Here is a 12,928-nt window from a genome sequence, read left to right as displayed (position 1 = left end):
GTCCTCTGTTACACAGATTTCTACACTGCAATAGCACACTGGAAATGCTAAGCAGCACCAAGCAGACAATGATATTTACTTACTATACATTATTATTGGGAAACATTTTTCAGTGTATTTTTTTTCAGTGTATATTTCAGTTTTTATACCAGGGAATCACTATATTATTTAGATTAGGCCAGGGCCATAAATATTCAAAACTTTAACATTACTTATAAAACATCATAAGCCATCAAAGTAAAAACCAAAATTAAGTTTCTGCTTAAAGTTCCAAAACAAAAATGAAGATATTTTGTGTGACATCATAGAATTAATTGTGTGTCTAATTGTGGGCTTTTTAAAATGTATAAACTGTTTTTCTCTGCATGTATCTTAGGAACATCTACAGGAGAAAAGAAATTGGTGAAGAACTGACTACTGGGCTAATCATATTTAGCCATATGTCGGTCACACATCTAAATTACTATGGGATGGGTCCACAATTACTGGGAATGTCTAACCTAGTTAGCTACCTTACTTACCTGTAAGCAAAGTGATGTAAATCAGACCAGGTAAATCGCATAGATGTAAAGTGCTACTCAGTCCAGAACAGATCAACACATTAAAACTATTATTTAGAATTCCATTGTACTGCACCCAGAAAAATAATTGCTTGTGCTCAATATTTAGAAATGCATTTGAACAGATAAATACCCACAGCATGTAATATACAAGTATTTTGTTTGGTTATACCAGGAAAGTACCTGATCACACATCTGGGTTTTGTCCTACAATGATAATTGAGGAGCTAGACAACAAAGGATAAACTGGCTTACTTCAGATGAGTAACATTGAACATTCTTAATCCATAAAGCATTTTGTTGTACTGTAAAAATGTTTTAATTTTAAACAAATTTTTACATTATCAGAATTGAGGGTTCTTGCAAGAAACAATATACATCATGTTTGTTCATGTAGATTCTCCTTCAAAAGCATTTTGGTGTTACTCTGAAAAACATTCATATATACACTTAACAAATGACAAATTTAATCTTGCTCAGGAGAAGTATAAAATATGCATGTTTTTGTATCAAGAAAATGGTGCAAGACTCCTGAACATCCCTGCATATATAAAAATAAATTAATTTTCTGTTGTGGATTTTGGAGATAAAAATGTTAACACAAACTTGAGGCTGCATTAAGAACTGACACCATCGAGGAGAATCACATTTACACAAACAATAAAGCTGCACTACTCGAACCCGCAAAGGTCCCAGACTACCGCTTTCATTCTGTACACACAGGGCATTTACAAAAGCAAGACACCAATTTCAATTGTCAAGTAGTTTTAGCCTTCAAATCCAGCAAATATATTTTGTCATTTAAAATGTATACAATAAAATACAAGATCTTCTAAGCTTGACTTTTGAGAACACTTTGTACAGTAACAATATTATACACAAAAGAATTGGGCACTTCAAATATATTATCTTCTGCCCGTTGCACAAAAATGCAAATAAATAAAAAAAATATGTACAGTTGGCTTCAGTTTTTTCTCTCTCTCTCTCGATGCAGCACAATACTGAAGGTCGAACAGCTTCTCAGTGTGGTTTTTAGACGGCGCTTTTTGATGACATTGCCTGAGTTACAGATATTGATGTGAATGTGGAGTAAAGGGACAGAGCTCAGGAAGAGGAGTGCACTGCATTATCCTGAGCCTCACAGGCCACGGACACAACAGGCACTTGGGCTGGGACTCATTCGTTGGTCCTAGGATAGAAAAGTGGGACTCAAAATGAAGAAATGCACTGTATGCACGGGAACTCTGGGCTGTGCCTCGTCTGGAAGGGCGACAAACGCGAACGCGTATGTGGCCTGCAAACCGCACTGGCTGCGGTCAGCTCATTTCAGCTACCACTTTTGCCTGAAGCAACTCAAACACTCATAGTAAATAAAACCGGAAAGTTCTAGAACAGGGATCATCAACATTGAGAGCACTACTGATTGGCCTTCACACACAACACCCAGATAAAGGGAAGGGAGAAAAACCAGCAGGTTCTCGGCCCTCGAGGACCGAAAGTTGCTGAACCCAGTTCTAGAAACAGAAGGGTCCGCAGTTGCCCCCTTCCCTCGATATCAGTCACCAGGTTCCCAGTGCACTTTCTTCCACAGCGCTGTTCATGTGAGTATCATACACACACATATATATGAACCCACTTATAAGAGCTTTCCTCTTAAAAGATGTGGAGTCCCTGAATCATTTATGTTCATGGAAGCAATTAATTTTAATTTACAGTTAGTGCAACATAAGTGATGTTTTTTGTGAACATTTGCCTAGTGCGCTGTGCTGCTCTTTGTTCTGAGATGGTTGGCCCCTGAGAGGGTTGGGGGAGGAAGTGCGATCCTTAAAAAAAGAGGCGGTCCCGTTTCCGTCAGCTCTTCTCCTGGCCCCCCGACGACCCCGCCTTCTCCACCAGCCGCTAGGGGAAGAGAGAGAGAACACGTCACGTCCTCTGCCGGTCTAGCGCACCACGTCCCGTCCCGTATATGTATCCAAAGAAAGCTCCTGATGGGATCTATCTAGTGGCAAAAGATAGGATGTACCATCCATAGCTACATCATTCAAACATTTGTTTTGGCTCTCCTGTAAAATTGGGAAAACGGCAGTTTACGACCCTTGTGCACCGAACCCTCCACACTTGTACATGGGCTTTGGATAAAAGCGCGGGTAAAGCAAACGCAAGCGAAGGCGAAGCGCTGACCGTGCTCTTCTGGGCGGAGGCGGCGTCCGCGTGCATGGCCAGGAAGGGGTTGGACGCGATGGCGCCCTGCGCGGCTGGGAGCAGGCTGTTGATGGGGAGCTGCGAGGAGGAGAACTGCTGCAGCTGCTGCAGGTCGTGCTGCTGCTGGTGCTGCTGCTGCATGAGCTGGTAGAGCAGGGCCTGCTGCTGCTGCTCCTGCAGGGGACACGTTACAGTACGGCTGTTCAACTCACGCTTTCAGCCAAAGCGACTGAGTCCAGTCCCCCTGGAGCAGTGTGGGGGATAAGGGCCCAGCAGATCTTGTTGCGGCTACATCCACGTATGAACCACCAACCTCACTGGGTCTCAGTCATGTACCTTAGTCACTAGGATATTACTTATACATTTATCCATTTAGCGGATACTCTTATACATTATCTGCACACTTACTACACATGTAATGTGGTAGGTTTTTTTAGAATGTTTTTCAAAATTCAAAGTCAGTATTCTAGAACTCCATTGCTTTCAATTACTTGATGTACGTTCAAGACTACAAACATTAGCTAACATCCACCGACATATTCAAACTTCTTTAGCCACAAACATTAGCTTGCAGATGGAAAAGGTAGTGCAAAAGGAAAAGGTAGAACAAAAATGGCAGCCGACAAGGAAGATGCCAAGAGAACAACAGTCGACAATCATTTTGCTGCTATAATTATGCACTTTTCCAAGTTTGCGATTGTTAATCATTAAATTACATTACAGTAATGGCATTTGGCAGACGCTCTTATCCAGAGCGACGTACAGTTGATTAGACTAAGCAGGAGACAATCCTCCCCTGGAGCAATGCAGGGTTAAGGGCCATGCTCAAGTGCCCAACAACGGCTGTGTGGATCTTTGTGGCTACACCGATCGAGCCACCGACCTTGCGGGTCCCAGTCATGTACCTTAACCACTACTCTACAGGCCACCCTGTAATCGGCATTACAATGTTCGTTAATGACAATATTCCTACACCTTAAGAATAAAATCCAGTGTCAAAATCCAGTCCTGCAGTGCCATGGTGTCTGCTGGTTTGTGGCTTGTTTCAGCGATGAATTTAAATCTTTCATTGGCTAAAGAGTCCACACACCTTGTTCTCAAGGCCTTAGTTGGCTGCTGTATGAAAGGAAACCACAAATACCTGCAGACTCTGTGGCCCCCTGGGAATTCAGTTTGACACCCCTGCCTTAAAGGGTTAAATACATCACACGACATCACCCAGGCATACTGCTCATTGGCTGGACCAGGGTGATGTCGAGTGCCGAGGCGGGACCTCCTTACCGGCGTGGGCTGTGGCGAGGTGAAGAGCTGTTGGAGCTGGTGCTGGTGCAGGAGGATCTGCCGCTGCTGCTCCGAGAGCAGGCCCAGACGCGCCACACTGCGGACGGCACAGAACACGCCGCGCGGTCAGGCCTATAGCACTTCATAACATGCCCGCACTCAGCGTTTTACAGGTTGGCGTACCTCCTATGAGGGACTTGAGTCATACCGAAACCACATATTTATGCATCTGACCCCAAGACCTAAATCGGAGGTACACAATCACAATAAACACCACACGGCTATGTCACACAAGACACACAGGCTTACACAACACTTGATAATGGTCATTGATGCCAAGTGTTCCACTCAGCGACTCAACAATGCACATCAGTACTGGCAATGACAGATCAATAGACAAGGTACTGCATAGGCAACGATCAGAAACACAAATGATTGGTAAATTTCTAAAAACCAAATGATGCCAGGACAAGTTGCAACACCTGTGCTGTGCCATCAGTGAGTCGCTCACCTGGTCTTTGCAGATGTAGTGCTGCAGCATTCCAAGATAGATAATGCCAGGAAAGAGAACATGCAAGGAATCAACTTTGAGCTTCACTTCTTTTTTTATATTGTTTCAGAGTTATGGACCCATTTCACTTACCAACACAGAACACAATGCTAACTATATTAATTCTGTACAAATCAGTGAAATTATCACTGTAGAAGCTATTTAGCAATGGCAATCATAAGGCCCCTGCACCACTTTAAATGTGAACTTTTTATTGAAACAAAGATGATTTTTATTTACCAACAATTTCATCAGGTCGATCACTGACCCAACAAATGAGCAAACACAATGTGTGAGCCTCATACTTTAACCAAGGAGACAGAAAATAGTGGAGCCAATCACACGTTACAGCATCCTTTAAGATCTCATTCTCGAGAATGTCTCGGAGGTACTTAAACGACTGAAGCTCAGAGTTCCTGAGGCAGCGGTGAGGGCGGGTAAGGGGGAGGAGGCTGACCTGTTGTTAAGGCTGCTGGGGATGGACAGAGACGCGTTGGGCACGGCGGCCGGGTGCGAGAGAGGGCTGCTGTTCTGGGCCAGGCCGGGCGGGGTCTGGATGACGCCGTTCAGGGCCCTCACGATGCCGCTCATGGCCAGTGGGCCCCCCTGGAGGGCCCCCATCAGCCCTGTGACCCCGGCCATGCCGGGGAGGGAGGCCGCGGCGGCCCCGCCCGCCACCCCCATGCCGTTCACCTGCTGCACCTGGCTGGGGGGCTGGGGGGGGCTGTGAGCCACCGAGGGAGGGGTGGAGAGAGAGGAGCTGCTGCTGCTGTGGCCGCAGGAGGTGTCCTGGGAGACGCACAGGGGAGAACTCGCATCAGCTCCTCAAAGGTAACACAGGCATCATGACATGGAGATGAAACAAGACTACTACATTGTAACTCAGTTCATGGAGATGAAACAAGACTACATACTACAACTCCTTCGCTTAAGACTTCCTCCAGAGCTTTATCTAATCCGGGGCCTTTCAAGCAATGTTCTAAAACAGTCTCCAACCTCTGTCCTGGAGAGCTACAGGGTCTTCTGGTTTTTGCTTTCCCCTTAAGACCAGCACACAGTTGAGACCCAAGGAACCAGGTTAGGTAACAGTGTAATCAACTGCTCTAATTGATTAAGTGCAGAGTAACAATAAAAACCAGCAGACCCTGTGGTTCTCCAGGACCGGGGTCCACTGTTCTAAAAGGTTTGAAGTTCTGAGATATCTTACCAGGTATTAAAACTGAGCATGAAGTCCCTGGCCTGTAATAATATATGTTTTACATGCTTTCTCTTTTTCAATTTTGAACCTACATGTAGTACATGCACTGAGGTAAAGGAAATACCTGAGTGGTTAAGTTGAAAGAGGAATCAGGTAAAAAACTGCTGCCCAGGTGAAAACTCTTGCAGCTATTAATTCCATCTGGCAAAGGAAAGGACACCGTCACCTTGGTCAGACATTGGCATATGCATGCAATAGCTCCAATGAACAGCAAACTTAAAATAAGGTAAGTCAAACCATTAGTGAATGGTAAGACAAGTTTTAATGAGCTTTCAGGGTCAGGCTGTAAACATGTTATTTTGTGTTTTGTAGTTTCTGGATTTCTTTTAATTAAAGTATAATTCATGTCTGTATTTATGGGTAATGTTTCTAAGTGTCACTTTCCAAATCAGAAAAAGTAAAGAGATTCTTTGTTTTGTATGGCTTTGAGGTGCATGTGTCCAGACTATTATGAAGCTCATAGGACAAATCCTGCCATATCTCATTAGTGGGGACACACACAACACAAACATCAAAAGCTGGTCAAATCGCAACAAGCGCACACAATGCAGATGAAGTTAAAAACAGTTTGGAATGAACAATTCCGGGGAGGAATGTTTCCGTTTCCTAGGCTGAGGCAGTGTAGGGGGTGGATGTTCGGGGTGCGGTGCCACCTGTGGGTGTGTTGGAGGGGTGGAGCTCCGGAGAGGAAGCGGTGGCCATACTGCTGGCGGGGGGAAAAGGCACAGAGAGCTGGTCGCTGAGCAGCTGCAGGCGCTCTTTCTTCATGGTCAGGTTCTTTATCTGCTCCTCCAGACGCTGATTCTCCACTTGCAGCTGGTGCAGAGACTTTAGCATGCTGAGGACTGAGACGGAGACAGAGAGAGAGCGTGTGAGAGATCATACATGTGAGAGAGCGAGAGAATGAGAGAGAGAGAGGACAGATCAGTGCTGCACGTTCCCGCTGTGTCAACAGTGTCAACTGTGTCCAGATGATGAGGCAGTAGAGGTGGAGGAGATGCTGGAGGAAGAAACATGCCTTCAAACAGAAGCAGTTTACTGTAAACTCTTCATACGTGCTTCATATGCAGTGGTGAAAACGTGTTTACAGTTAATGTACCGGTAATCTGATAAGTGTTTTTTAAAAACTGTAAAGTAAGTTAATATACAAATTCCGAACTGAAGACAGGCCAAGCCACAGTAATCCAAATGTGCATCTCCACCCCCATTTCAGGGACCCTGAAATACCAGAAGAATGGTATTTCAGGGTCCCCTAATGACCTTTGACCCCAGTGCTGGGATTCACTGCCACCTGGTTGTTTCCTGGCCCTCTGTTGCCAGAACAGCCTGCAACCGTTAGAGAGCCCAGGAGCTAGCCTACAGCCACTCAATCTAATGAGATTAACCCGGTAAGCACTTCCTTGTCTCTTAGTGTGCTTGTCTCTTAGTGCATTCAACGCACTCGCCGCTTGTAAAATGGAAATGGGCAGCAACAATGAAGATACCTGCACCCCAAATTTTATGTATAACAGTGGCCTTGTGTTGAGATATGCTGTAACGTCAGCATAAAAAAAAATGTATTTAATAAAAAACCTGTAGACATGTATAACAGGAGTCATAAAAACATACCGCCATTTGACTGAACATTTGATTACAATCATAAATATAATGACTTAATTAGTGAGGAAATAAAACGCCATTAAATCAGACTGGGAGTCAGTTATAATTAAACACAATAGTGCTTTCAGCCTGAATGACAGTTACTCTCATTTTCCTCACTTTACCTAAGGAAGTAATTACATATACATTAAAAGAGTAATAAAACAGCAATATGACCGCAGACGGTTCTTAGACATATTCATTAAGATACCCATGCGTTCGGTGACTGCTGAAATATGGGATTCAAGGGAAATGCAATTACTCAATATCATTACAAATTAATTTGACATTCCATTTATTTTCCATAATGTGACACCCATGTTAGCCTTAAACCCTGTCATTCAATTAGGAAATCATCATACAGCACAGATTTACCATTTAAAGCAAATCTAAAAATATTGATTCTACTCCAATCTCTTTTTAAAAAGGATTTAAAACAATCACCAGCTCCAGGAAACCACAGAACCATGACACACACTATGAAAAGCAAGACTAACTGATATTCCTGGCTCGGTGTACAACAATGACTATTCAATGGCAGGTATGGCTTAGTACTGAAAAGTGTCCATTGCCGTTTAGCACACAAAACCCATAGATACAAATGTTCTCAAAATCACTCGGGAGAGTCAAGAGGAAAATCTGAAATCTTTTGTCTCATTCTCATGAAATAGTAGTTTGCACATTTCTAAAGCATGCTTTATTTACATAATATTTGGGACCACATAGCTTGTACATAAAGTGTGCCAGTACGTAGCATACAATTACCAGCGTTATTCATTGATTGATTGATCCTGCATGAAAGTGTATATTGTAGAGTATATAGAGTGTATATTGCTATGATCTCATTTATATAGGCCTACTGTATGTTGTTCTGGATAAATGTGTAGATACAGACGTATATATAGCCTACACTATGTACATATATGGGCCTATTCATAATTATTAATATTTGTCCAAAAGTAATTGTCCAATTAAACAAAGCCATGGCTAACTACTGTGCAGTCATAGTCACTCAATGATAGTGTCACCCACAAACAACTTTAATTCTCACTCAAGTAAAAAGTTTTATGCAATATATACAAATAATTTTGTATCTGTTGAATTTATCAAATTAATAATATGCTGCAATGTTAACTTTATGCATATAATTGGGTAAAAATGTGAAAGTCTTGTTCTGCACAAACATATAAACTACAGGGCTGTAGCATGTTGTCAAAAATCTGTGCTGATACCTTGATGGAGAGCAGGCTGATTTTAGCATTAGGGCTGATCAATTTAATTTATTTTGTCTTTTCCTTAGTTTTTATGCCGGGAGGTTCAATTGATACTTAGTCGGTCATTGTAAATACGCATTAAAAATAAAACCCTTGGTTAAGAACTTAACTTACATTAATCTATTCAGCCCAGTAGCTAACTAAAGTAAAGTAAATGCCATCTACTGGAAAAAAGTGGTATTTTGCAGTTCATTGATAAATTCTTGGTTGAATTGAGTTCTCAACCAAAGGTTTTGTTTTCATAACAAGTAAACATAAAGAAGCATGATTTACAAGTATACTTAGCATCATTGTTTTCCATTTCAATGATAATTCTGCTGTCTGAAACACATTTCTTCAGTCAAATCTTAGCTAAGGAGATGCCAGATTTGTGTTTTTTTTGCATATTATTATCTTGCTAGCTGGACTGCATGTTCGTTCATGTCATGTGTAATGAGAAATATCCCAGTCAGTCGGCAAGCTAGCGAGGTAGAACGCAAACTACTTTTAAAAGCCAAACTATAGGTTAGCTAGTTAACTAGCTGGCAGTAATACTGTCTCTGCCATTTTTCTGTGCAGCAAGAGCTAGCTGGCTAGCGTAGCGAACTCACTTTGTTGCCGTTTATGACAAGCCTTTTTAAGTGATCTAGCTGTAAGTTGTCTGTTAATGTACACCTACTTAGCTGGTCTCTTTTTGGCCACCCTTGCATATCCCACACATTATCACAAATTCAGTGCTTGCTTGTCACTTTGGACAGTCAGTGAGGCTGGCTGCTGCAAGCCTACTGTCCATGTGCTATGTATGTTATCCAGCTACTACTACCTGTGTGAGATAATGTTGCTGAACATGACAATCTCATGCTCATTTAGAACTCTCAATTAGCTTCATTCATGTTAGCATTGCGTCACCCCATGTTAAGTCTACGGACAATTCATCATCAAAATGTATAGGTTAAATGTTATAAAATGTACAGTCATGAAATTAGAATAAGCTCCTGAATATTTTTCGTGAATTTCCAACAGAATGAGTGGTCTTGTGTTGGGATCCGTTTGATTTCAGTGGAGTTATTGTTGCAAAACAAAAGTCCCAATTTTTAATGCATATTGTTTTATGGGTATCCATAACACAGACATGGCGCAACATAGCTATAACAAAATCAGTAGTTTCTGGGCCCACTGCCATTGTAGAAGACCTGGGAAATGCGCTCGCACTCTAATTAGAAGAACACAGATGCCACTCCCAATCCTTCAAGAGTACATTATATGAAATGGTACTGCTCAAAAAAATCCACTTCAGCCATTGCATTCTCTAAGCACATGTTTAGGTTCTGACAGCTACTCACACTCAACTGATGCATGCTCCTCAAAAAATCAGCACTACCAGTTTAGCCCAAGTCCAATTAACAGTTTGGCCATACAGCAAAACAACTTTGAGGTGTGTTTTATGAACTGCATACATACAGTATATAGTCACAGCATAACTAATAATTTGTAACTTCGTTATGACTTTCTGCTCAGGTAGGAGAATTGCACTGACAGTGCACAGGTGGGAAATGAAGGTATTTAGCATTCTAAAATACTTGCTGCATTCTAGTCTATTCGAATATTCTTATTACTTCTCAAAACAAAACAAAAAAACCCAGATGGTCTTTTCTTTTAATTGTTGCCCAAATACAACCAATACAGAGCCCTAGCCTCTTAACAACATTTCAGGTCAGTGAGGAGAAAAACAACTGAAACATACAGGCTTGGTGGTCATTATAAAGGAGTGAAAGCAATTGAGCGTGTGTGGGAGGAAGCAGGGTGGAGGGGCGGAGCTTACCGTCTCCTTGCGTCCCCTGCTGGAGGAGGAACTGCTGGCCCTCATTCCACTGCCTCTCCAGCAGCTGCTCTATGCTGGTGGCCACCGGGGGCAGCGATCCTCCGTCACCGACCCCCGAGCTGGGGAGGAGCGGGCCGGGTGGGCCGGGGGGGTCGTACCGGATCTGCAGGCCGCCAACCGGGGAGCTTCGGGGGGAAAAAATTGGAGTGGGCGCGCAGTTGTTCAAGGTTGTTGACGGAATCTTGGCGATTAGGTTTCTCGAATGGATACCCGGTTACACGGAGGTTCTGTAATATGCTAATAAAAAGGCTACATCCTTGTCATAATCCTGTCAAATGTCATTTGATTTAGTACGCACAATGTTTTACATGTGCTAATGGTTGTTACGTGTACGTTCTGCTGAGATTTATTGTCGGGTATTCGTTGTATTCCCCTCTGCTGAAAACCTTGACACGAGCCCCATTATGCCTACAGACAGCGGAGGGAAGCTAGTGGGATCAAAAAGAACTTTGAACTCTTAAGAAAGTTTCCTTGAGGGGCTGCATGCTTTTTCCCCTAAACTGTATACATGTCAGTACACCAAGGCGCTCGCAAAAGGGCCAGGCGGGACATGGGGCAGTAAATCTCCTTGCGCCCTTGTTTGGACAGAGCCCGATCTGTGTTATTATGAATGTGTCCAGTGTCAGACACTTCATCAATACCCAACGCAACCGTGAATCCATTTCCGTGGTAATTACACTTGTTCGGAGAATGGCACCGGTCAGCCATCAATCTCCACAATCACTGGCCCTGTATTAATATTAACTATGCCTCATTTCGCCTAGCTCTGCCCCACACCTCCCACTTAAAACACAAGATGAACCGTCATTTCTTTATGGACCTAGGATAAGAAAATGGCAAATGCATTAATGTTCCAGGAACACATTAGTCTGTGTAGGTAAGTCACAATGTGTGTTCATAGGGTATAAACTTATACCCTATGAACACACATTAAACACTCATGCTACAATGTTTCTCTACACTCTTGTCATAATTCAACAGTGGCTTACTTCCCAACTGAACTGTCAGAGAAAATCAGACCGCCCTGCCTCAAACCAAATTCACTCGAAACCAAGTGAACACAGCATTTCTAAAGCATAGGAACGCTACACATCCTCTACTAATTGGTTTACAATTCTTGAATCGTAATAAATTACTTTTAGTACACCAATTTAAAAATCATCTAATAAGAATATAGTGCAAATACATTAACTGCACTATTGCGAGGAATAATGCCATAAAAAATAAGAAGAAAGTAGTACACACATATATTGTGTGTTGCATAAACTGTGCAACCAGATACATAAAGTCTGGATTATTCATAATTTATTTTCATACGCTGTTTTGTAAAATCCAGATAAAATTAAAATATTTGAAATATATACTCCAAAATGAAATATGATAAATTTCAAAAAAGGACTTCCAAATAAAATAAGAGTATCAACCTTGGAAAGAAAAATGCTAAAATTCAATTAGAATTATGTAATGATAATTTGTTTTTTTAATTAATTAATTAAAAAGTCATTCAAATTCCAAGAATAAGTGACAAGAAACAAAAAATGTGAAACATTTTAGAAATGTATATACTGACATAGAATTTAATAAGTTGTTTCACAGTCCATCAAAATATTTTTATGACATATTTAGTAAAACACATAATGCACATAAATAGTGCACAACGATGGAAAAAATACCAACCATCTTCTGAATGATACAGAAAAAAGTGTTAATGCTCAACGTCCTGCCTATCAAACCGCTTTGGAAGGTCGAGCCAGAGAACTTATAAAAAAAAAAAAAGAAAAGGAAAAAAAAGAAATGAAAAAAGAAAAGAAAAAAAGAAGAAGTCTGTTTGCTGGTTAAGAGCCGATACACAACCGCAGGGCCGGGCGAAGGGGGTCGAGGTGGGGTTGCGAACAGACGGAGGAGGGTATCTTTCGGCGCTGGAATGTAAATAGGACTTACCGGGGGGAGAGGTTTGCCTTTGGTGAAGCGCCCCGTCCAGGGAAGCCGTGCGCATTGTCTCCCAGCTCCTGATCTGAAATGTAAACAGAGCGCGGTCGATAAAGCGCCTTGCCGCAGACGCGGGCCCGAATGGCGGCACGCTACCCTCGCCAGCCGGGCGTCCTGGCAACGGCGGTCCTCTCGCCTGCCTCCCTCGGAGAAATCCATCTCGGGTCTAAATGTGTCGTCTTTGGCAGCTCGACCTGCACACTGAGCGCCCTGCTTGTCTGGCGGAGTCCCCCTCTCTCCCTTTCCTCTCAACCCCTGCCCCTCCCCCCAACAACCCCCCCCCCCCCCCTACAGACCCACATTCTGCCCTGCCTG

The 12,928-nt window shown here is 42.6% G+C and overlaps 1 protein-coding gene across 8 annotated transcripts in view; it reads right to left on the bottom strand.

Moving 5' to 3' along the window:
• Positions 1-1,322: 1,322 nt before the first annotated feature.
• The window catches only part of mllt10 (MLLT10 histone lysine methyltransferase DOT1L cofactor), a 62,867-nt gene continuing 51,261 nt past the window's right edge, over positions 1,323-12,928 (bottom strand). For 6 of the 8 annotated variants that reach the window (XM_061237795.1, XM_061237796.1, XM_061237798.1 and 3 more), the window contains 9 exons: positions 12,566-12,638; positions 10,565-10,749; positions 6,505-6,696; positions 5,916-5,992; positions 5,051-5,382; positions 4,555-4,575; positions 4,044-4,140; positions 2,742-2,936; positions 1,323-2,459 (listed from right to left, as the gene is read on the bottom strand). In XM_061237795.1, the coding sequence (XP_061093779.1) occupies positions 2,412-2,459; positions 2,742-2,936; positions 4,044-4,140; positions 4,555-4,575; positions 5,051-5,382; positions 5,916-5,992; positions 6,505-6,696; positions 10,565-10,749; positions 12,566-12,638 (1,220 nt within the window). In that variant the 3' untranslated portion in view covers positions 1,323-2,411. The remainder of the gene's footprint in view (positions 2,460-2,741; positions 2,937-4,043; positions 4,141-4,554; positions 4,576-5,050; positions 5,383-5,915; positions 5,993-6,504; positions 6,697-10,564; positions 10,750-12,565; positions 12,639-12,928) is intronic. The other 2 variants (XM_061237797.1, XM_061237803.1) reach the window with 1 other exon arrangement.

This window comes from Conger conger, chromosome 4 (genome assembly GCF_963514075.1).
Source record: "Conger conger chromosome 4, fConCon1.1, whole genome shotgun sequence".
NCBI lineage: Eukaryota > Metazoa > Chordata > Actinopteri > Anguilliformes > Congridae > Conger > Conger conger.
The sequence above is the reverse complement of the archived record's forward strand: the minus strand, read 5'-3'. Positions and strand labels throughout refer to the sequence as shown.